The 22,405-nt window shown below is 44.3% G+C and overlaps 1 protein-coding gene across 2 annotated transcripts in view; it reads right to left on the reverse strand.

The window, feature by feature from the left end:
- The window catches only part of rabgap1l (RAB GTPase activating protein 1-like), a 95,918-nt gene that overhangs the window by 68,019 nt on the left and 5,494 nt on the right, over nt 1-22,405 (reverse strand). Inside the window, exons 3-13 of one of the 2 annotated variants that reach the window (XM_080887327.1) lie at nt 22,107-22,254; nt 20,324-20,528; nt 19,992-20,166; nt 19,031-19,188; nt 18,534-18,644; nt 17,938-18,004; nt 17,750-17,852; nt 16,409-16,575; nt 12,747-12,876; nt 2,668-2,761; nt 1,310-1,460 (exon numbers count right to left, since the gene is read on the reverse strand). In XM_080887327.1, the coding sequence (XP_080743453.1) occupies nt 1,310-1,460; nt 2,668-2,761; nt 12,747-12,876; nt 16,409-16,575; nt 17,750-17,852; nt 17,938-18,004; nt 18,534-18,644; nt 19,031-19,188; nt 19,992-20,166; nt 20,324-20,528; nt 22,107-22,254 (1,509 nt within the window). Of the gene's footprint in view, nt 1-1,309; nt 1,461-2,667; nt 2,762-12,746; nt 12,877-16,408; nt 16,576-17,749; nt 17,853-17,937; nt 18,005-18,533; nt 18,645-19,030; nt 19,189-19,991; nt 20,167-20,323; nt 20,529-22,094; nt 22,255-22,405 lie in introns of both variants that reach the window. The other variant, XM_080887326.1, reaches the window with a different exon arrangement.

A 22,405-nucleotide genomic window follows, 5' to 3' on the forward strand; every position in this document is an offset into this window, starting at 1 on the left:
CTTCCCTCCCCGCTACATCTTCCCTCAGTTCCATTCATTTGGTGCAGCTATTAATAGCCCGACCAACCGCCTATCAATACCATCACTACTCCAGCAAGACAGAAGATGTGGGCGTGCTCAAGCCAGCGCAATGAGCTGAACAACAGAAGCTTAGTCTTATGTAACAGGAGCATAGGAGAGGCAGAGAGGGGCACAGGGAAATCTAAGAAGAGCAAGAAGACGGTTCCTACAGAAGACGAAAAAGAAAGACGAGGGATAACGATAACAGAAAAAGAAGGACCAGAGATATCCACACAGCAGTGAAAGTCGCTATCCTGGCATTTGCACGCGTTCCCTTTCTCCCTTCAGTCACTAAAACCTAATATTTGTGGGTTCACACTCTTTGCTGGCTCAATTTTCCACGCTTCATGTCGACACCCCTATTGCTTTCTCTCTGTTAGTGCTTATTGATTGAGGCAGGTGCTTTCACTGGCCTCTGTGCTGCAAAGAGAAAAAACTATTTTATTACCAATGAAACTGAAGATCTCCATCCTTCTGCCGCCGCATTTAGGTACAGTTGGGCGCTCGACTTACTCGTTTATAAGAAGTTAAGAAAGATCAGATGAAACTATAACAGAAGTATATAAATAAAGCCACAGTTAAATGGCACATTATGAAACAGGACCTTCAGAGAGCCTGGAGAGCCGTTCCTCCAGTGTGACACTGCGGCTAAAAGTTTTGTGCAAGCCCGTGTGCTATACCTGAACGCAGCCAGAACAACAAGCAATAGTTAAATACTACAGGTCCAAAAATTCACTTTGAATTCCTGCTCCGTGGGAGGCCAAAGGGCAGCACGAGCCGTCACAGTCCCGAGACGGCGCCGCGTGCCTTTAAATGTCACCGTTAAATTACAGCCTTCTCCGATTTGACACACAGTTCAGAGGAACAGCTGTAACAAAAGCGTTGGTGAGACGCAGATTTGTACGCAGTACAGAAACACATTTCCTCATTCACTCTCATCGCAGTGACGAGATCTCGTAACCATTCACACTCGCCGTCTGGTTTTCACTTAAGCACGGCAAAAATGGCGGCTACAGCTAAAAGCGTGGAAGCACAACATCGACACAAAGAAAACACTCTCACGGTTCATATTCACAGGAGGAATGTGCCGACATCAGATCTTAGGGTCAAATATAATGAAAACCGTGGATTTGTTGCCGCCTCGCCGGCCCTCAGGTGAGGATGTGGTAGAAAAGTCTTACGTCAGTGTTTCTTTTAGAAATGCACTCTTATTAGCAGCTGTCCATCCCTGCTGTGCGCGTGCGTTTACCTTGGTGATGAGGATGCGGTAGTGCTCAAGCAGGTCATGGTTGTCGTGGCAACCAGCCAGCAGCTGCCAGACTTCAGCTCTGAGTGGCTCAGGAATGCCGCTGCGGACCAATGAGGACAAACCTTTCGGGCGAGTGGACAGGTTCCCATGCCTGATGTACACACACACACACACACACACACACACACACACACACACACACATTATTTTACAATGTCGATTCAGCCACTTGACTTTACGTGCAGCTCTTTGACAATCACTTCTTTGCTGTGACAAGACAGGAGCTTTAATTTCGCACCTTCTGAAGCGTAAATCTTAATGATAAAGATACAACAACATTAACTCAGCTTCACTCAGTTTACTGATGTATTGCTTTATTACAGCAGTGATCGAGTGTCATGGAACTATTTCACTAACAGCAGAAAGTGCACCACTGCTGATGCACATCAGTGCCACGCTCCCAAAAAAACAAAAAATCCTCCTTTAGAAAAATACACTGTCATCTCTTTTTAATGATGCTTGAAATATTCTCATGACACATTCATTGAAGGCATATGAATGCACTTCCCCAACAAAACTCACTTCATGATGTCGGTGCAGCTGAAAGGAAAACGGCACCAAGCGTCTCTTATTCTTTCTAACGACTGCGTCTGAAGCTGAATTTATCAGCAGCAGTTACTGTAACAAACGCTTTTTGTTGCAACACAATTAAAGAAGTAACAAATAAAAACTTTGTTTTTTAAACTGGCCGTTCTATTAGGCGCCGCGCTTTAGCTCGCTCCATCTGGAGTGGGGACAAAGACGAGGGTAATTCATTAAAATGTCTCAGCTGCAGGTCGAGTAGGTAATCCATAAGAACTGGGATCATAAAACAGTCAAGGTGCTGTAGTGGAAATCACACCGTGTATGAGGCAAAGTGGAGCCGACTTTTCTGATTTTAAGGAGGTGCGAACGATTCTAAATGTTCTGCACTTTGGTTAATATCTGACCAAACAACTAAAAGCTACAGTCAGTCCAGCTGGAAACACTTGGCTGTACGAATCAAGCTTAACGTTTTAAAATCAAAAACTGGGATTTAACATGAGCCTAAACTGCCAATTTCCTTTAGTTTTACCCATTTTTCAATCATCGAGAGTTTTCTTTAACCTGCATCACAATCTTAGCACGAGTCAAGCTACAGATGAAGGTTCATTGCTATGGAAGGAGCCCTCAGCTAAAGCAGACTGCCACCCAGCTATTGTCATGCTGGGTCAGTTGAATTGTGGATACTGTGATCGCTATGGTGCATTTCTTCCACTGCTTAGTGCCACTGCACGTATTTTGTCATTCGGTCTCAGTGTGTTCACATTTTGCCTCACCATCTATTGAGGATTCCTCCCCAGGACTCGAGGATTTTCTCAGGACAGTCTTTGGAAACGTCGCCGGTTCCACTGGAAATTTCACTGTCGCTATCTGCAAGACACAGAACAGGACACCGGTGATGTAGAGGTTCACGATCCATCGCAATCCACGGGTCACGTTAACGTGTAACATACAGAAAGAAAGTAATGAGAGTTGCAATCAACTGAGAAGTCGAGGAGGATCGCAAACAGTCGTACCCAGAGTTAGGTTCATCTCACTTCACTACAGTCGCACCGATGAGCTAGTAAAGCAATATTAATGTGTGTTAGGAGCACGTATACCCTTGTATACCTGAGCATGCAGTTAGAGAGACAAACATCTTGACCTTTAACTCCAGGTAAAGCTGAATGTGTCGTCCTTTCAGTCACTCAGCACTTAATAAACACAGAGGGAGCACGACAGTTTGCATTCGAGCATTTTGCCACCTACCAGGAGAGCTGTGACCGTTTCTGTGACTGCTGTGCAAGAGCCAGGCAGATAAGATATTCTTTCCGATATCTGCACCCAACTAATAAATCCATATTAAGCTACTCTGATACGCAATGCACATTTTCAAACCTGTTAATATCGATCTCACAGTTTAAATGGAGGAAGGAGTGCCTGTGCAGCGCCTACACCTTCCATTATTGCCGTTCTTCTGCCTGATGGTTCGTGAGGCAGACAAGAGGCAATCAGCACTGCGAACCACTTGTGTTTAGATGCAGAAGCACTAATTGACTGTCTGGCCTGCTCTGCTGCTGGAGAGAGGAACTGATCCCCACACAGAAAGCACCCACGAGAGCAAACGCACAGATCCACACTGCATGTTGTGATACGGACGTGGCGTCAGTGACTATGCTGCACAGAAACAGGTGCTGACAGATGCACGCACTAGAGGGCGCCTTACTTCATTATGGACCTTCATGATTATTCCTACAGTTTTATATTGTTTAAAGGGGAACTAGAAACAAAACGAGAGGACAAAACTAAAAACCGCAAAAGAAAAATGCTGTTGCCTTAACAAGAAAATAATTTTTTAAAAAAGGTAAAATTAACGTTGAACCAAACAAAACTTATCAACTTAATGATGATGAGTCCCACTGTGTGTCCAAAAATTAAGACCTGTCATAGTTTCCTTCATGATATCACAGAGATGAAAATAACAGGATGCTTTGGCAGGCCTGACGCCGGACAGGGTAAGTGTCAGGCTGACATTTTCTTCCAGAGCGTGCAGCCACTACACTGACTGCACCGCTGCTCCTATATGTCCTCAAAGCCTTTAGCAGAAGCTTTTCAGGTCTTTATAAATGTTTGATGAGTCCTTTCAAATGGCTCAGACGCAGCACAAAGCAGCTACCTCTGTCCTCAGATTTTCCAAGGCCAGGAAGCGCAAATGCATTCCAACTGCCGGCGCACTCGCTGATAAAAAATAAAAAGAAACTGAAGACGAAGGCCATTACCTTTACCTTTAAATCTGCAGAAGGGGCTGCACACTGACTGTGGGATTCATGTCATGTTGAAAGCACTAATGGATTGGTTTGTCTATGTTAAAGCAAGCAGAAATTTCCAGTTAACGGCATGAAGACGTTTTAAATTCCATCTTTTACTCTAATGAACTACAAATCTAACATGACAGCAGTGCAGTGAACAAATCAAGCCTCTGTGATAAACCAAAGGAACATGTATAAAAATGGGAAGTGATTGTATGATAAAAACAACACACACGGATGCACAGACAAAGTATGATGTGAAAGAAAAGCACATCAGCTTTGGGGCCATTGTCCACATTGTAGCGAGGGCTGTGGGGGCGTCCACGTGAACGGAGCGTGTTGGCACACAGCAGTGGCATCTACACCCGACTGTATTCATTTCTGCACACAATGGGGCTGGCCTCCACCTCCACGGCCCCGAGCGCCTCCAATTTTCAGCTCTGGGGGAGAAGCGGGCGTTATATAAAAAAGGCCCTTTCAAAGGCTCTCACAGCACCAGATGCCAGGGTGGCTTCAACGAGTCGGCAGACAGACACAGGAAATACAATTTTTGTCTTCTGTTCAAGGAGGGGAGAGAAAAAGTAGAGAAGCGTTTACATCAGCAGCAGAGAGGACGGAGACGATGAGATCAAGTCATGTTTTATGGCAGCTCTGAAGTGTTTAGAAGTTGATTTAATTTAGAAGCTTAGATTTTACTTCAGTGGGAGAGTAAAATCACATAAAACTGTATTACATTAAAACGTTTTTGGTTTGCCGTGCAGATGGAACCTACTGACATGTAAACTCGAGAGATTAGTGGGAGTGTAAGGAGTGAGACCAGATCCATGATCTGCATCTACAGTAGAGTGCTCTTTCCAAAGCAATGCAGAGCCATGAGTTACCGTTGCTGCCGAGCATCTGCTACATTACTAAAAGGAGCACGATGAAGATGCTGGCCGTTCTCACCCTGGTGAAGTGTCGTACAACAAAGCGACATCATATTCACCGCTTTGGTGCAATTTCAGCCAGTTATGCATCTCTTGGTTTCTGTAACCTGGTGCATTGTGCCACCGTTGCTGGGTCAAAGGTCGGCTGAGTGACCGCTGGAGGTTGCGACCTGGTGAAATTGGTCACAAAGAGGGTGCACCGAAAACCTCCAGTGAAAGCTCGCACCTTCAAGCGGCCTGCATGAAAAAGGCCGACTTGTCTGCAAACATCCTCAACATACGCTGAGCTACAGTGAAACTTCAACACTGCAATCACAACTTTGAAGGCGAATGGTCCCGTTTCCTGTTTGCAGCTAAAAATCAAACGGATTTAACGGAGCAGCTGTTGTTTAAACATGTGTGTAAATATAGGCTGAGAATGAAGTTGGGTCAGCAACACAGTTAACCTATGACTTTTTAAAGCAGGCCAAATGTTATATGCATGCATGCGCACACACACAGACACGCAGACACACACACACACACACAGACACGCACACGCAGACACACAGACACGCACACACACAGACACACACACATCTCTCTGTATCCATTTTTTTAACCATTTCTTAATATTCTTGTTATTTTTAACAAACGGTTACAGTCACATCAAGCTTTATGACAACTAAAATTTCATGTAGTAATTCATTGACATGATCTTTATTTGAATAAATTGCGGCTGCAAAGAAGTAAGAGTACTTCAGAAACTACATCAGAATGTGTGGACGGGGTATATTTGCACATGCGAGCTCGTGTCATTTTCCAAATCAGCACCGACATGATGTGCGTGGTCTAAATTGCGACACTTGCACCAACAGCGCTCAGGTGGAAATGAGAGTCCTGTTTATATTAGTGAACTGAAACTGGGTCATGTTTGAGGACCACTGGGTCTAACAGCCAGTGTTGGTGTCATTAATGTTTCGCCTCCATTTCTCTGGCAGCGCTGCAGTTACTGATGGTGAAAAAGTCAGTGTGCTCTGGCATATCATCTAAAGCCGTCGTGTTTAGATGCAGCAAAGAGTCAACAGTTTAATCAACACGCAGGACAGCAGCCACTGGATTCAGACAGTTTGCACCTGCAGCATCTTGTCATTATTCTGGAGTTGGCGTAGAATGTGACCTCCAAAGCACACACGCCGCTCAGTCACACTGTCATAGAGAGGACGCGTGGCAGTGCGGCGGACTTCTTCATTGGTGACACGGTCCCGGTAAGAGACGCACAGGATCTGCTGGGGATCTTTTGGCAATTTTGGCTGATTGTTTCCGCGTCTCACAAGCGTAGATCGCGGTAGGTATAACAAGCAGACGAATCTTCTTCCCCAGATCGATGTTTGGGGTCAACCAGATGAGCCGAAGCTGCTGGAAGACCGCACCTGCTTTCACGATCTGACACACTATGTCATGATCAGCATCTGCGCGCTTGCAAGGTTGCGGCCGAGGTGGGTGAATAACGGCGTCACTGATCCTCATGGAAGGCGGCCGGGCCAGATGGAGTGCTGGGCCGGGTGCTAAAAGACTGTGCTGCGGACCTGGCGGACGTCTTCACCTCTATATATAACACCTCGTTGTCCTGTTCACTGGTACCATCCTGTTTCAAAGCAGCAACCATCGTTCCCATCCCAAAACAGTCAAATGTCACATGTCTGAACGATTTCAGACCTGTGGCACTCACCCCCATTCCCGCCAAATGCCTGGAGAGACTGGTCATCAAACACATCAGAGCTGCTTTTCCACCATCCCTGGACTCGCACCAGTTTGCATACAGGGAGAACCGGTCAACCGAGGATGCGATCGCCACAGTGCTGCACACATTACTGAAGCACTTGGAACACAGGAACACCTATGCACGGCTCCTCTTTGTAGACTACAGCTCGGCTTTTAATACCATCCGGCCATACAAACTACGTCCCAAACTCCACCAACTGGGACTCAACTCTTCTCTGTGCAACTGGATTGTGGACTTCCTCACTAACCGTAGACAGAGTGTCAGAGTGGGTAAGAACACCTCTTCCACCCTTGTGGTCAACACCGGTGCCCCTCAGGGGTGTGTCCTGAGCCCTCTGCTATACACTCTCTTCACCCATGACTGTATTTCCTCCTGCGCGTCCAATCTCATTGTTAAGTTTGCCGATGACACTACAGTGCTCGGACTTATATCCAACAATGATGAGACAAACTATAGGACAGAGGTGCAACAACTAGAGTCATGGTGCCACGACAATAACTTGGTCTTAAACACCAAAAAGACCAAGGAGATCATTGTAGATTTCCGGAAGAGGGGTCATAACAACCATCTGCCTCTCTTCATTGGCAGTGAGGCGGTGGAGAGGGTGAGCAGTTTTAAATTCTTGGGGGTAACTGTGACCGAGGACCTGTCCTGGGGCAACCATATCACCTCAGTTGTACGGAAGGCCCAACAGCGCCTCTACTACCTGAGGAGACTGCGGAGCGCACACATTCCCAGATCTCTGATGTTGAACTTCTACAACTGTGCCATCAGCAGCGTTCTGACGTATGGATTTCTAGTGTGGTTCCCCAGCTGCACCAAGGCCGATCAGCAAGCACTCCAGCGGGTGGTGAAGGAAGCTGGCAGAATTATTGGAACAAGTCTGCCAGAGATCAGTAATATCTTCCCCACTCGCTGTCTGAGGAGGGTGCACAGTATCCTGCGGGACCAACATCACCCTGCGTGCCACCTTTTCCATCTGCTGCCCTCAGGGAGAAGGTACAGGTCTATACAGGCCAGAACATCCAGACTGGCCAACAGCCTGTATCCACAGGCTGTGAGGCTCCTGAACTCTCTGCCCCCCTCTCACGGACAATAACCATATCCAACTTCTTAATAGCAATGAACTTACTTGTCAGGTTCTCATGTTTACTTGTCATGTTCTCATGTTGTTGCTAAGGATTGTCTTATTGCACTGGAGTCACACTGGGTTAAATATTTACACTTGGGTTTTAAGGGGTATTTATTATTTTCTTCATTATTTTATTTACGGGTTGTACGGAAGCCCCAAATGCAATTTCATTGTTCTCTGACAATGACAATAAATAAATAAATACTAAAATACTAAATACATGACCCCGCTTGTTCCCGCTGACCTCCAAGCCCACTTTGGCCGCCTCTTGCCCCAAGCTTGATGTCCTGGTCTTCATGTTCTTCCAGATGTGAGCCAACAGAGCTGATCATCTGCACAGGCAGGGTCCTTCAGACGTGTTGGTGGATGCCAAGGTATCCCAAAGACATCTTGGTCTATTGCAGTCCAATGGCCAGAAGGAAGAGGAAGGGAGAAAGAATGCATCTTTGCCTCCCACTGGTCTCAATGTAACGAGTATATAAAATGTGTTGCATCACAAGAATCACGTGGCTTGCCGCGCACATCCCCACAGGACCCGTATCAACACTTTCAAACACACACAGCTCCGTTGGAAGACCGCGGCTCAGGGGGTTGGGAAGCTCATCTTGTAACCAGAAGGTTGCCAGTTCGATCCCCAGCTCTGTCCGTCTCAGTCAATCAATCAATCAATCAATCTTTATTTATAAAGCACTTTTCATACAGAGAAAATGTAGCACAAAGTGCTTTACATAGTTAAAAGCAGCCCACCCCACCCTCCAACTCACTCCCCACACTCTCAATACACATATATCCCCCCACCCACACACACACACACACACTTAAAGAGTAAAAATTGGGCTGGGCTCGCATGAGCCAAGTGAGGAAACACTATAACAGGGAGCCGTCTGCACCGGGAGCCGGTCACAGACCGCAGCCTCCAGGCTGGGCACACAGCAGGAGGGAGGCAAAGGAGCCCCCCAGCCAGGCTGAGAGGACCCGAGAGACCCAGCAGCCACGGTCAATAACAGCCCCGGTGCAGAGAGCGCCCTCCGAGGAAACACTGGAGATATGACGCAATACAATATATATAGGGTAAAATGATAAAATAAATAAGAACAGGATACAATATAAATATAAATAGAATAAGAAGATTAAAAAATGAATAAGAATAAAATCAAACAAATATTAGGTAAATCCTAAATTAATAATAGAATAACAGGATAGAATAAATAAGCATAAAATAAATAAACGCTAAGTAAAAGCTAAATTAAAAAGGTGGGTCTTGAGCCTGTTCTTAAAAACATGTACGTTCTCTGCGGCCCTGAGCTCCTCCGGCAGGCTGTTCCACAGACGAGGACCATACCACTGAAACGCTGCCTCTCCGTGAGTATGTGTCCTGACTTTAGGGACAATTAAAAGGCCAGCACCAGAGGACCTCAGGGTCCGCGAGGGTTCGTATGGTAAAAGCAGATCTGAGAGATAAGAAGGCCCAAGACCATTAAGACATTTAAAAACCAATAAAAGAACTTTAAAATCGATCCTGAAACACACGGGGAGCCAGTGCAGCGATTCTAAAACCGGTGTAATGTGGGCCCGCCCTCTGGTCTTCGTCAGCACACGAGCTGCCGAGTTTTGCAAGAGTTGTAAAGTTGAAATATTCTTCTTAGGAAGACCAGAGAGCAGGGCATTACAGTAATCAATGCGACTGGTAATGAAAGCATGCATCAGCATCTCCGTGTTGGCCCGAGAGAGAATAGGGCGGACTCTGGCTATATTTTTTAGATGATAAAATCCAATTTTGGTTACATGTTTAATATGTGGGATAAAACCAAGCTCAGAGTCAAAAATAACACCCAGGTTTTTCACTTGTAGCGAAGGACATAGTGAAAATGCCTCTAATTTAGACAAGAGTTTCTCTCTCTGAGCCTCAGGACCGACAATTAAAACTTCAGTTTTGTCCTGGTTAAGTTGTAAAAAGTTTTCTGCCATCCAGGATCGTATATCTAAGATACAGTTAAAGAGGGCATCCATTTGTCTGGTGTCATCAGGAGACACGGAGCTGTACAGCTGCGTGTCATCAGCGTAACTGTGGAAGTTCACTCCATGCCTCCTGATGACACCGCCGAGAGGGAGCATATACAAATTAAAAAGTACAGGGCCTAGAACCGACCCTTGAGGCACACCACATGTCATTTTATGGATCTTAGAGGAGCATGTATCCATACTCACCATAAAAGTTCTGTCAGAGAGATAGGAAGTGAACCAGTTGTGTACAGCACCAGAGAGGCCCACCATGTGTTTCAGTCTGTTTAAAAGAATAGCGTGGTCTACTGTATCAAAGGCTGCGCTTAGATCCAGTAGCACCAGGACTGAGAGCTTTTGGGCGTCCCAGTTACATCTAAGATCATTTAAAACCTTTAGGAGAGCCGTCTCTGTGCTGTGGTTCACCCTAAATCCAGACTGGAATATCTCCAGGATCTGTCTATCATTGAGAAAATCAGTAATCTGAGTAAAAACAAGTTTTTCTAAGACTTTACTTAAAAATGGTAAGTTGGCTACAGGTCTGTAGTTATTAAAATCATTACAATCCAAATTGCTCTTCTTCAGAAGGGGCCTCACCACCGCCGTTTTAAAGGCAGCAGGGAAGACACCCAACTGAAGAGAGCAATTCATCATGTATAAAAGCTCAGCCTCAAAAAATCCATAAAGTGTTTTAAAGAGTGAAGAAGGGATTGGATCTAAAAGACATGTGGTGGGTCTCACTGTGGAGAAAACTTTCTGAAAGTTCTCAGCATTAACCAGGACAAAGCTGTCCAGTGTCTCCTCAGGTACAATCGAGCCCTCAGATGTGTTTACAATCATATCGCGATTAGATAAAATATCAGATCTGATGGCGCTGATCTTTCCCCTGAAGTGGTCTGCAAACTGCTCACAGAGCGAGTCTGTGGGGGTTCTTTTGGAGCTGTTAAAATCAGGGTTAAATAAATGATCTATGGTGGAAAAGAGGACCTTGGGATTATTTTTGTTAATACTGATTATTTTGGCGAAGTATGAATTTCTTGACTTCCTTAATGTATTATTGTACATTTTAAGTTGCTCGCAAAGTATTTGATGGTTGATAGTATTTTTATTTTTCCTCCACCTCCTTTCTGCTGCCCTGCAATTTCTTTTGAGTTTTTTGACTTCTTCGTTTCTCCAGGGTGATGCATGTTTTACGTTAATCTTTTTGGTGGTGAGTAGAGCAACGGAGTCAAGGCTTTTCTTCAGTTTGCTGTTGAAATAACTAAAAATCAAATCGCAGGATGCAGGTAAAAATCACAGGGGGGCATTCGTCTAAAACCCTGGTAAAATTTGCAGCCACTTCAGAGGTTAGATAGCGCCTCCTCACAGTTCGCACCGAGGTCTCCCGCTGAATAAAACCGGTGATGTTAAAAAACACACAGTAGTGGTCAGAGACAGCCAAGTCAACAACAGAGGACACGCTGGTGGACAGCCCATGGGTGATGACCAGGTCCAGAGTGTGTCCTCTGTTGTGAGTCGGCTGCGTGACGTGCTGGTAAAATCCAAACAGTGAAGAATGTTTAAGAATTCTTTTGTTGCAGGGTCAGAAGGATTATCTATGTGCAGGTTAAAGTCACCGGTTAAAATTATCATATTATATTTTGAATGTATGTTTGTTAAAAATTCTGAGAATTCCTTGATAAAAGCAGCGCTGTCTTTAGGTGGTCTATAAACTGTGACAGATAAAACTGGAGGGCTGCTGAAAACAATAGCATGGAATTCAAAAGTGGTAAAATGATCAAATAAAATTTGTTTGGAGGTGAGTGTGTTGTTGGCTAAAGATGCAGTCCCACCACCTCTCTCACCACTTCTAATAGAAAAAGAGAAATTAAAATTTGGTGGGGAGGCCTCAGTGAGAACAACTGGTGCATCCGAACCCAGCCATGTTTCAGTTAAAAATAAACAGTCAAGTTTATTATCTAAAATTAAATCATTAATAATAAAAGACTTGTTCGACAGAGAGCGTACATTTAAAAGTGCCATACTGATTGAGACTGGTGGATTTTTGACAATAGAGTTGGATGGATGTTGATATTTTTGAAGAGGCCGGAGGTTATTAATATTTTTGGAGTTACTGGATTTATGATAATTCTGTTGCTCTCCGTTTGTGATTATGACGGGTATTGTGTTGACTGTGGGAGAGAAAGTCGTTGTGTCCTTGGGCAAGATCTTCACCTACCTGTCAACTGGTGTTGGCCAGAGGGGCCGATGGCGCGATATGGCAGCCTCGCCTCTCAGTCTGCCCCAGGGCAGCTGTGGCTACACCTGTAGCTGCCTCCACCAGTGTGTGAATGTACGAGTGAATGAATAGTGGCATTGTAAAGCGCTTTGGGTGCCTAGAAAAGCGCTATATAAATCATTATTATACAGCAATATGTCCATGCATCTTTGCAAATGATTATAAAACATTAAACTGAAGAACAAGGCTCTGCCACAGAAACACGTCGAGTGTGTGGCTGGTAAAAGTCAGTTTGGACTTACACATCGTTACGTGCAGCTACACCAACATGTCGAAGGACTTCAACAACAAAGGGCACATTTTTTCCATTTTTGTGGTTTTGAGGCGGCTTTCTAAATAAGAGTTAAAGCACACCGTCATTGACAGAAGGAGAAATAAAGACATCTCACACTGCATTTGAATGGCCCAACGAATATTTAAAGCCAAAAGAGCCAAAAAGAGAGCGAAAGAGAGACACCTCAGTACCTTCATCTGCCTCCTCTTCCTCAGTGGGTGATGCTAGGCGTCCTTTTTCTTCATTGCTTCTTTCCATCTCCCTCTGGAGACTCACCACCTCGTACATAGCATCACTCTGACCCCCCCTCTCTGGTGCCTGCTGGGTAAACACGCAGACAAATAATGTCAGGTTGTGTAAAAAAAGGGGGGGGGGGGGATTCCTGTATCAAAATGTGTGCTACACTGTAGAATTGTAGAAATGACATGTTCAATTATTTATGTTAAATCTAGAGTGTAATTATTACTAAAGTACAACGTTAACGACACCTGGAAAAAAGAAAAGCATCATAACAGACTGAAGAAATGCAGAGAGAACAAAGACGTCGTCAGCTCGACCTTCGGTGTCACAAGCAGCTGATGTTGATTTCTGGGCCGTTCATTCACTCGAGCGCCGCTGCCGCGCTCCACCACCTGGTAGAACGGATCAATGAGCTGTATTGATCGGCCCACTTGCACGGCGTCTAATGACCAACTCACAGCACAAATTGGCAGAGAATATGAAGCCTGGCCTATTTTTAGAGAAAACTCGAGGAAAGATAATTTGCTTTGGCCTCTGCCAGCGAATAGTTAACCCCACAGGATAAATTATTAACAATGATAAAATCTGAAGTGAAATTTGGGCCAAAGAAGCCACACTGCACAAACAGCACCAACAGGAAGAGATTATAGGAAAATAATGAAAGCGGGGATTAAGCCAGACTGTTGATATATAAAGGAAGAACATCTCCATGCCAAATGTTACTGTTTGCTGAATGTTAGGATGTGAGGAAAGCACCAGTCCCGTGCAAATGTAGCAAACATAGCAAAGAGTCTTTGCTACATCTACGAGCTTTGATCGTCTCTTTGTTCACAGTCCCAACACTTTCTGAAGGCTACCTAAAGCTTTTACGGGCTCACTTTATTTTTTCCATGCGAGCGTGAGTGCTCCCACTCCACAGTTCCATCAATGAAGGAGAAAAAATGTCCGGGACATTAAAGATCATGTTTCATTCATATTTTCAGCAAGATCATTTTAATTTCATGTTTTACAGTTTTTAAATAAATGAACAACGTTTGAGGACACTGCTATGGAAGCCCGTTTATGTCACTAAAAAAAATAAATAAAATAAATTCATTTAAAAAAAAAAATCGACTTAACTCGAAATTTCGAGTTCGCTCTGCCAATCACTAATCTACGTGAATGAGGTCACTTTCTTGTTACCCGGAAGCACATGGCGCAGAGGAACGCGCACTCAAAACCGGGTCGCAACAAACTGGCTCTTTCGAGAGTGCGTTGGCTGTAACGCCGTGTGATTCTGCTAATAACACAAGGATCATTTTTGAAGCCAGGCTGAAAACACTCAGCAATCTGTGCATTCATGACTGGATGTAATACCGGTAGCTTAGCTGTAGCATTTGTAGCTGAGGGCTTCAGCTTCCGGGTAACGAGGAAATGACGTCAGTCACGTAGATTACTGATTGGCAGCGCTAACTCGAAATTTCGATTTATTAACTTGAAATTTCGAGTTATGGATCCTTTTGTGGCGGAAACTTCCATACACTGCACAGCGAGTACTTTACTAATGATTCTTTAACTACCCATCTTCCTGCCAAAGGGTTCTGGTTCTGAAGGACTATACGGAGGTCCAGTTAGTGGATCGAGGCCTGTGCCAAAATCTTCAGTAAAGTCAATCATTGTAGATTTTTAATGTGTGTTAGGATCCTTATCTTGGTTTAGGAGCCATCCATTTAAAACTGATCTGATTTTTACTTCCAGGACTTTAACTGAATTTAGGAAGTGAAAGGTTTCCCCAAAAACTTCCAGTTCACCTTCACTTGGCCACAGGACCTGCACAATTACAATTACAAACCTCTGATGCTGATTTTTTTTTAAAGATGTAGACACAATAAATGTTTTTTACTGTTTGACTTCCACAGCAGTGGATCAATGCACCAGCACCCCTCCATGTCCAAGTTTCACGCAAATTCTGACCCAAACCTGTTTGCATTCTACTGTAACGTTTACATGCGCTCTCTGCTGATCGTTTAACTGCTGTAAATTGTTATTATTGCTTTCGGGGAGGAAAAGAAATTGTATAAATTTTAAAGTCTAGTATGGACTCATTCATGGAACTCAATCTTGAACTAATCTTGGATTCGGCCCAATCATCCAGCCTACAGCACGATGGTTTGCTGCCTGTTGTTTTAGTAAAGCACACACAGGAACTGACTCTTTGGTGTTTCAGATGCTCAATTTTCTTGGCAAAAACATGACAATAGGACTGCATATTTTATATGCATGTCTGTCACCTCTGATTGCCATCTTGTGCAAAAGCCTCCACACAATATTATCTTTTAATTAGTTCTTAACCACAGCACCAGTCCAACACTCTTCCATTTACTGAGGAGATAACTAGAGAGGCAATCAGGCAGACGAGTCAAACCGCTGCTGTTAATTACCCACGTGCACATAATGAGACAGTCTCTGCTTAGCTCCCACAATCCCAGCCTTCCCCACACTCCGCTGCTTCGCCAGCTCCCCACGGCCCACTAAAAGTGATCCGCTTTTTAACAAGGGAGCAGAAGCTTGCAGCTTAACTGCAGCAAACGCTCAGACGGGAGCGCCTTTGTGGGCGGGAGGTGCGTGAAGATGCACTTTTTTTAAACAAAGAAATGTCATTGGGAATTCCAGAGGGCAAAAATGTCTGAAACATTCCCCAACACCTCACACAGGAAGCGTGCAGCTCATCTTTAATCAGCGATGGCACCAACAAACCATGGTTCTGTTCCTTAGTTGCAATAAGATCAAATGAGATGAAACTTGGCAAAGTTGCTGTTAATTCAGCATTGAGAAGGTTGACAGTGTATCCAGACACGCGCTACATATCACAGTCTACTGTATAATTTTACAGCACGGAGAGATCCGACACTTAAACTCTGATGTTCGTTATAGTCACGCAGTTATTAATAAGACAGGAAGACTACACGTGGAGGAAAACTGGGAGCTGTTCAAGTGGAAAGAGTTAGCAGATGAAACATTAGTACCATTATAACACAGACCTTTAGCTTATTTGATCAGTGAAGGTGCGTTTTTCCCCTCAGTCTGACCACCTCCACTCACCCCCCGAGCTGCCATCCACTCAAACTGGGACATTATTTGAAATTCTAAGTGCATAAAATAATGTAAATAATGTGTCTAATACAAAAGGATAATAATAAAATCTCATCTTGAATGTCGTTCAGCCACCTAATCCAACTATTACATACTGCCCTTAAAGTATCCGATCAAACAAACCCACGTCTCATGTTACGGAGCGGCTGTAGCTCAGGAGGGAGAGCAGATCATCTACTGATTGGAAGGTTGGTGGTTTGATCCCTGGCTGCTCCAGTCTGCATGCCAGAGTAACCTTGGGCAAGATACTGAAGTAATCAGATTATTAATGCTCAACAGAAAACACTAAAGTGTAAAAAAAAAAAAAAAAAGTGCCTGTATGAAGTGTTTTGAGTGCCTGTGTAGAAAAGTGCCATACAAGAAGCAGTCCGTTGACATTTTACAGTCGGTCTGTCAGATAAGCTTTGACGTCATCTACACACTCTCCTGTTATAAGGAAACAAGCACATGTGGGAGGTTTTGTAAGTTTCAGTAAAGATACCTGTCGGAGTCTGAGGTAGAAAGTCTCACTGAAGGTCTTGCGGCTGAAGTACCAGAAGCGCTCGTTTGACGGATAGACCCTGACTACAGTTTCCAACAGGAAGCGAACTGGCTCCACCACTTCGGTCACCACCAGGTCCACCGCCACCGTCATAAAGACCTGTTTATCTGCAGGAAAAGCAAGCATGATGAGACACTGGTGCCGTCTCTTTCTTTGTTACAGCTGCAGAGTTGCAGGTGACATTTAAGGCGGTCAGCTATAGCTCAGCTTTCAAAGCATTCAGCGCATCGGTGTGTTCTCATTGTTTTTAAATGGTAAACCAGGCACGTCACATCAGCTCCCCTTTCCCAGAAAACAGACAACAGCAACTTCAGTCAAATCTCACTCAATGAATCCAGACATGCACATGTGCTGGGCTCTACTGTGAGGCAGACAATCCACACATCCTGCAGGGAGGCCACACCCCCTGGTGGATAAGCACTCCAAGTTCCCAACATGTCTGCAAGTTCAACTGTTCAGTGAAAAGTTTACACTACTAACTAAACCCAAAGCTTAACCAACCACTTCTAAACTGATGTTTCGATTTATGCAACAACAACTTCATAACAAAAAGCTCCAAATGAACAAATCACTTAATGTTTCTGTTCTGGAGACAAAAGGACAACGAGGCAAGAGACGTAGCGTCACAGCAGGGAGTTGAGCTATGGTTGATTAAGTCTCCTGACTGCACAGATTGTTATTAAAAGAAGTCCATAAGCCTCACGTGCACCGAGACTTCCACACCGTTACAAAATGCACGATAATGAGACGTTTCAAATACGATTTTCCTCTAATCTGTCTTTTTAAAGGGTCGGCACAGGGCTCCACACGTCACTAAAAATTAGCACAGAGCTAGATTGATGCTCAGCTGTACAGAGCTCAGCTTCACTACCTCCATCAACATCAACTTGCATTAAAACCTGCAGGTTTCACTTGCAGGACAAGTCAGAAAGCTGCTTTTAATTGGATTTCTTGTGAGCGTCCAAAGCTCAGTTACCTCTGATGCTCGACACAATTTGTTTATGCGTCCACATGTAAAACATGCCAAGCCGTAGGTCACACGGCCAGCTTCCACACAGCACAGAATGGATTAAGGCAATTATCACACCCACTCCAGTGCGAGCGCTTTCCCAAATGTGACCTTGAGCTTTTAGCAGTCGCACCGACAGTAATGTATGGAAATAAATCCTGTTGCTTTGCAACATATAAAGTATCTCGGATCAGTGTTGAAACTTTATCCTCTACAAACTAAAACAGGTCACATCAAGCTAGAAGGAGAAAAGAAAGAAAAGGAGTAATAACCTTTAGGCGTGTCTTCATTCAGTGGTTGAAAGGCCGCCATGTTGGGGTTCCAAGTTCCTGTGATAATGTAGGCCTTCCCGTCAGAGCTCTTCCCCATCGATTCCTGCGTACGGATTAACTGGTGGATTATTTTCTTGTAACAATCTTCTGGTTTCACAGCGAGCCGAGTTAGAGTTTGTGCTACTCACCATCTCTAGTAGATGCATGTCACTGTTGCAGACTTTCTGTCCTGGACTCAGCAGCATCCCAAAACACCTGGAGGGAAGACGCAGGAAGTTCAATCCACAAATCAATATCAGCGAGCTGCACAGATGCAGCCTGCATTCAGTCTGCAGAGTCGAGACGGGCAAGAAACCGGGCGACGCAAACAGCTCAATGAGTCAAACTGCACTTTTACACGGTATGAAATGCTAAAGCTTAGTAACTCAGTAAGATGGTGTTGGTGAACAATGATTAACAACCACCAGAACAAACTCCAACATCCAGAATTAAGAAAAGTTAGAACAGGAAACTACTTTCTATCATGCACTGAATATTTGTGTAACTCCTGCCTGCTTTGACTATAACAGCGCACAGCTCCGACTGCTGCTCGCTGTCCCCCGGAGGACCCAGACAAGCATACATGACCATTTAAGGACGTCTCCTCACACTGGAGCTTAACCAATAAGACTTCCATAAAGTCTGTAATGCTGTTACTTATCCTGAAGTGACAGTGGACTAAAAGCTGAAGGCTAAGATTACATTTAAGGAGATCGGGGAATAAGTGCAGCGGGGTGCTGCTCACCTCTCGATGCCCAGCTCCTTGTTACACATCTGTTGGACTGAAACCACGACCTTCTTTTGGACGGACTGTCTCAGCTTGAAGTAGAACTTTTCTCTGTCCTTGGGCACGGGGCTGTAGGGAGCAAGAAGGATGAATTACTACACAAGTCCAGATGACTGCATGTGCAATAATGCTCATGTTAGTGCCATCTGTAAACTTATTTTCCTGATCTTTTCTCTGGGGAAATTATAATAATCTGAGCGTGATTGACAAAACATTACAAGTCCTCCGTTCAGTCTCTTCACTTCATCCCATCTCAGAAACCAGAAGACAGCATGAAAATGAAAATTGATCTCTACGTGTAATAAGATGATTTAAGATTATCAGCTTTATGCTCTTTGCAGGTGATAAAATACCAGATAAAATACATTAAATCTTTCCCAACATCTGTCATCCTGACAGTCCTGTGATGAAGAGAGGAGAAATGCAGGTGTATTTCTGCACGTGTGATCATGTACTTGTAGTTGCCTTTGCCATCATCCTCTTTGATCTCCAATGTAACAGTGAAGGTATAGAGATCACCGTCAGGTGGACTGGACAGCGTCGTGTCTCTGATGTCTGCTGGTCGTGAAGAACGCCGAAAGGCCGTAGAGAAGCTGTACAAGATACGACTGACCTGGATGGACGAGGACAAGAGAAGATGGTCAGTGACGGAGGAAGCTTTGCAGGTAAAGATGATTAAAAAGACAGCATGAGTGATCACGTATGGATCAGCTACAGATATCAAATAAATAACTCTGTATACACAAATGAAGAGCAGAGCAAGAAAAAAGACAACAGCGCCCTCAGCTGGTTGAATAGTGTCAGTACTTCTAATTCCATGGTATGTTTACATCAAAATACAGCACATATACAAAACACAAACAAAATATTTGTAATAACATGATTTCCTGTTCAGAGCACCTCTCAACTTGCACGGCTGCAAAAGCCCTAAAAATGTGCTGAACCTTCAGTCGTCCAGTGAAGTTCTTGTTTTAGAGTCTGTGTGTAGGTAGAACATGCAAACCACCTCCAAGCTGCTCGCGAAACCCTCGTCTGCAGCTTCTGGACAACACAAAAGGTCCAACAACCCAACAGTCACACTTCTCTTTAAAGAGGACAGCGCTCACTTTTCCATTTTGTTACACTATGTGGGTAAATCACTGCAACACGACAACCCACACATCTCACAGCCGTTCTAAGACAGCCATAGTTTGCAGCCCAAAAATATGGAATATCATGAAATGGTCAAAAACCTTGCAGGCTGTAGGAAGAGTGCGTCAGTGTCTGTCTGTCAGTCAGTAAAGGTACAATATTATGTTGGTGTCTGCTCAAAGCAGTCAATTAATCAATTATTTCATTGGCTGCATCAACAGGAGGGTCTTTGTGGAGTAAAATACGTTTGATGCTGCAGTTTGTCACAAGAAGTAGAAAACTCACAGCCTCCTTGATGTGGCAGGAGAAAACATGAATCTGGAAGTCCTCCGAGCTCCGGTAACTCTCGGTGAAGGAAAAACAGTCACCTTCCACAGAGCCCTCTTGACCTCGAGCACAGAACAGCACCTTGTAGATCGGGAAGGAGGCAATCTCTATGCCTGTAGCCTGGTCCACAACCCTGGAGATTCACAATTCATTCTCAGACTTTCAGTGTAAAAGCACAGACTTATAAATGTATTCATCTGTGATGTACATAAACAGGAGCGTCCTCTAACGAGTTTCATCACTAGGTCTACGTTTCACTTCATCTCACTTATCTGTACAGTCTGGCTGACCTGACAGAGCCCTCAGGACCACAGGGGACATGCAGCGTGATGGGGATGGGGATGGCGCTTTCAGCTCGCAGGGTGGCCATGGCCCTCTGTGCCTCCGCCTCATTACGAGGGGCTTTGACCCAGGTGCAACCCAGGTAGGACAGCTTGTTGAACTGCACACTGTCCTCCTCCAGGACCGTTGGGCTTTGTGGTGGTGGACATGCTTCTGTGAACGGACATGAAGGTTTTTGGTGTTTATTTTTCTGTTGACCCGTGTCAGTATAACAGCTGTTTCACTAGCATGTAAAAATAGCAGAGAGGAAACCACAAAAACACTGAGAAGAAGTAAAGATGAAAAGAAGGTGAGGAAGAGTGATACAGGAAGTTGTGGGGTGGGGGGGGTTCTTCTCTAAAAGGACTTAACCCGGAACTTTGAAACAGGAAGCAGAACAATGCAAGCTGCAGCTGGACTTCCACTGCTGAGTGGCTCTTATGCTACATCATGCAAACCAATTCCTCTTCGCTCCCTCTGCAGCTGTGCAGCAACACTGCTTCAGAATCACTGGCAGCTTGGAAAATGAACGAAACAATAAGAACAAAGTATGGATTTATGGGACTGAATATTGTTTTGTACGTGTAAGGTGGGTGTCAGTGAAGATGTTTAATGTGGCCCATCGGTTGGTCCCTGCACTCACTGGCTGCCAAAACATCAAGACATGCCAAAGCATGGAAATAATCCCGTGTGGTTTAGCCAAGGGAACGAGGAACCCAGCAGTCGTGAATGTTCTGCACTATAATCTGCACACTTTAAACATCACTGCCGTCCCGTGAGCTTTTCACCACGGAGCTGGCAGGTTAAAAACCAGCCTGACGTTGTGTTCCAACAAGGACCTTTGTCAGCTAATGGCTGGAAGTGTAAACACTGCTTCAGAGTGTTTGTTGAACCAAAGTATCAGTATCAAGGGTCAAAGTCTCAGAAGTGGCAACATCCGAAAGTTCAAAATATATATTTATAATAATAATTTTAGCTTTCTAAATATATAAAATGTCACCTAAGTCGATATCTCTGCTTTGATTTACTTCTGTACTCATTGACCTCTCCTTAAGAGAGCATATTTAAGGTTAATAAATATTCATTTCTTTACTAACGAAAGTTTTTCTTTCCTCCATGTACAAAGCAAAATGTCCTTGCTAATGCACACATGGTTAAAGCAACATCAGAGTTCAGATAGCAGCCTTGCTAATCTGATATCATTAAAACTGGATGTGTGTGTTTACATATCTTTGTGGGGACCAACAATTGGAGGTTTACCATGCTCGTGGGGCCGACAGCCCTTATGGGGACAAAATTCTGCTAACACAAGTTTGAAGACATTTTTCAGACTCAAAATGTGTTTTTTGTGTCAGGGTTACAGTTAGGTTTGATGGTTAGGGTAGGCAGCTATGAATACACACACCTGTGTGTGTGCAGCACACAAATTAATGTTTTCAAAGCAAGAAAGTGGAAACATTACTTCTTTTGTTCTGCAGCGTTTACAGCGAACAAACACTGAGTGTGTTCACATCACTGCAATAAATAATAATCACTGTCCCACGACGTTATAAAGATAAGCTTTACAGAACATGACAACCGTATACACCATCCATCCAGTAACAATGACATTGGTACGTTTTGATTAAACAAGTTACCTTTCAGGAGAATACTGGAAATGTCCAAGTATCAGTGTTACAGTATATTATACACTTAACTTGATATCAATGCTTTGCGACTGGGAGAATGGAAAAAACAGACCTGAATGTGTACCTGCAGGCTGGGTCTGTAGGACTCGGCTCTCTGGTTCCTTGTGCTTCTCCATCTTTTCCACATTGCTCTTCTCCACCTTCACTTCATCATCATCATCCAACACCTCCTCCATAGCTTTTTCCAGCTGTTCACTCCCATTCCAAGACATCTTAGTGAGAAAGAAGCAACACAGAATGTGAAAGTTTAAAGAGGAACAAGGAGAGATGAAAACGGGGTGGAGCAAAGGTGACAAACCAAACAAAGAGGTCTGTCTTTAACGGATTTAATCAGCTGACATCCACAGAATTACATACAAATGC

Source organism: Rhamphochromis sp. 'chilingali' (assembly GCF_963969265.1).
Source record: "Rhamphochromis sp. 'chilingali' genome assembly, chromosome: 7".
Classification (NCBI taxonomy): Eukaryota; Metazoa; Chordata; class Actinopteri; order Cichliformes; family Cichlidae; genus Rhamphochromis; species Rhamphochromis sp. 'chilingali'.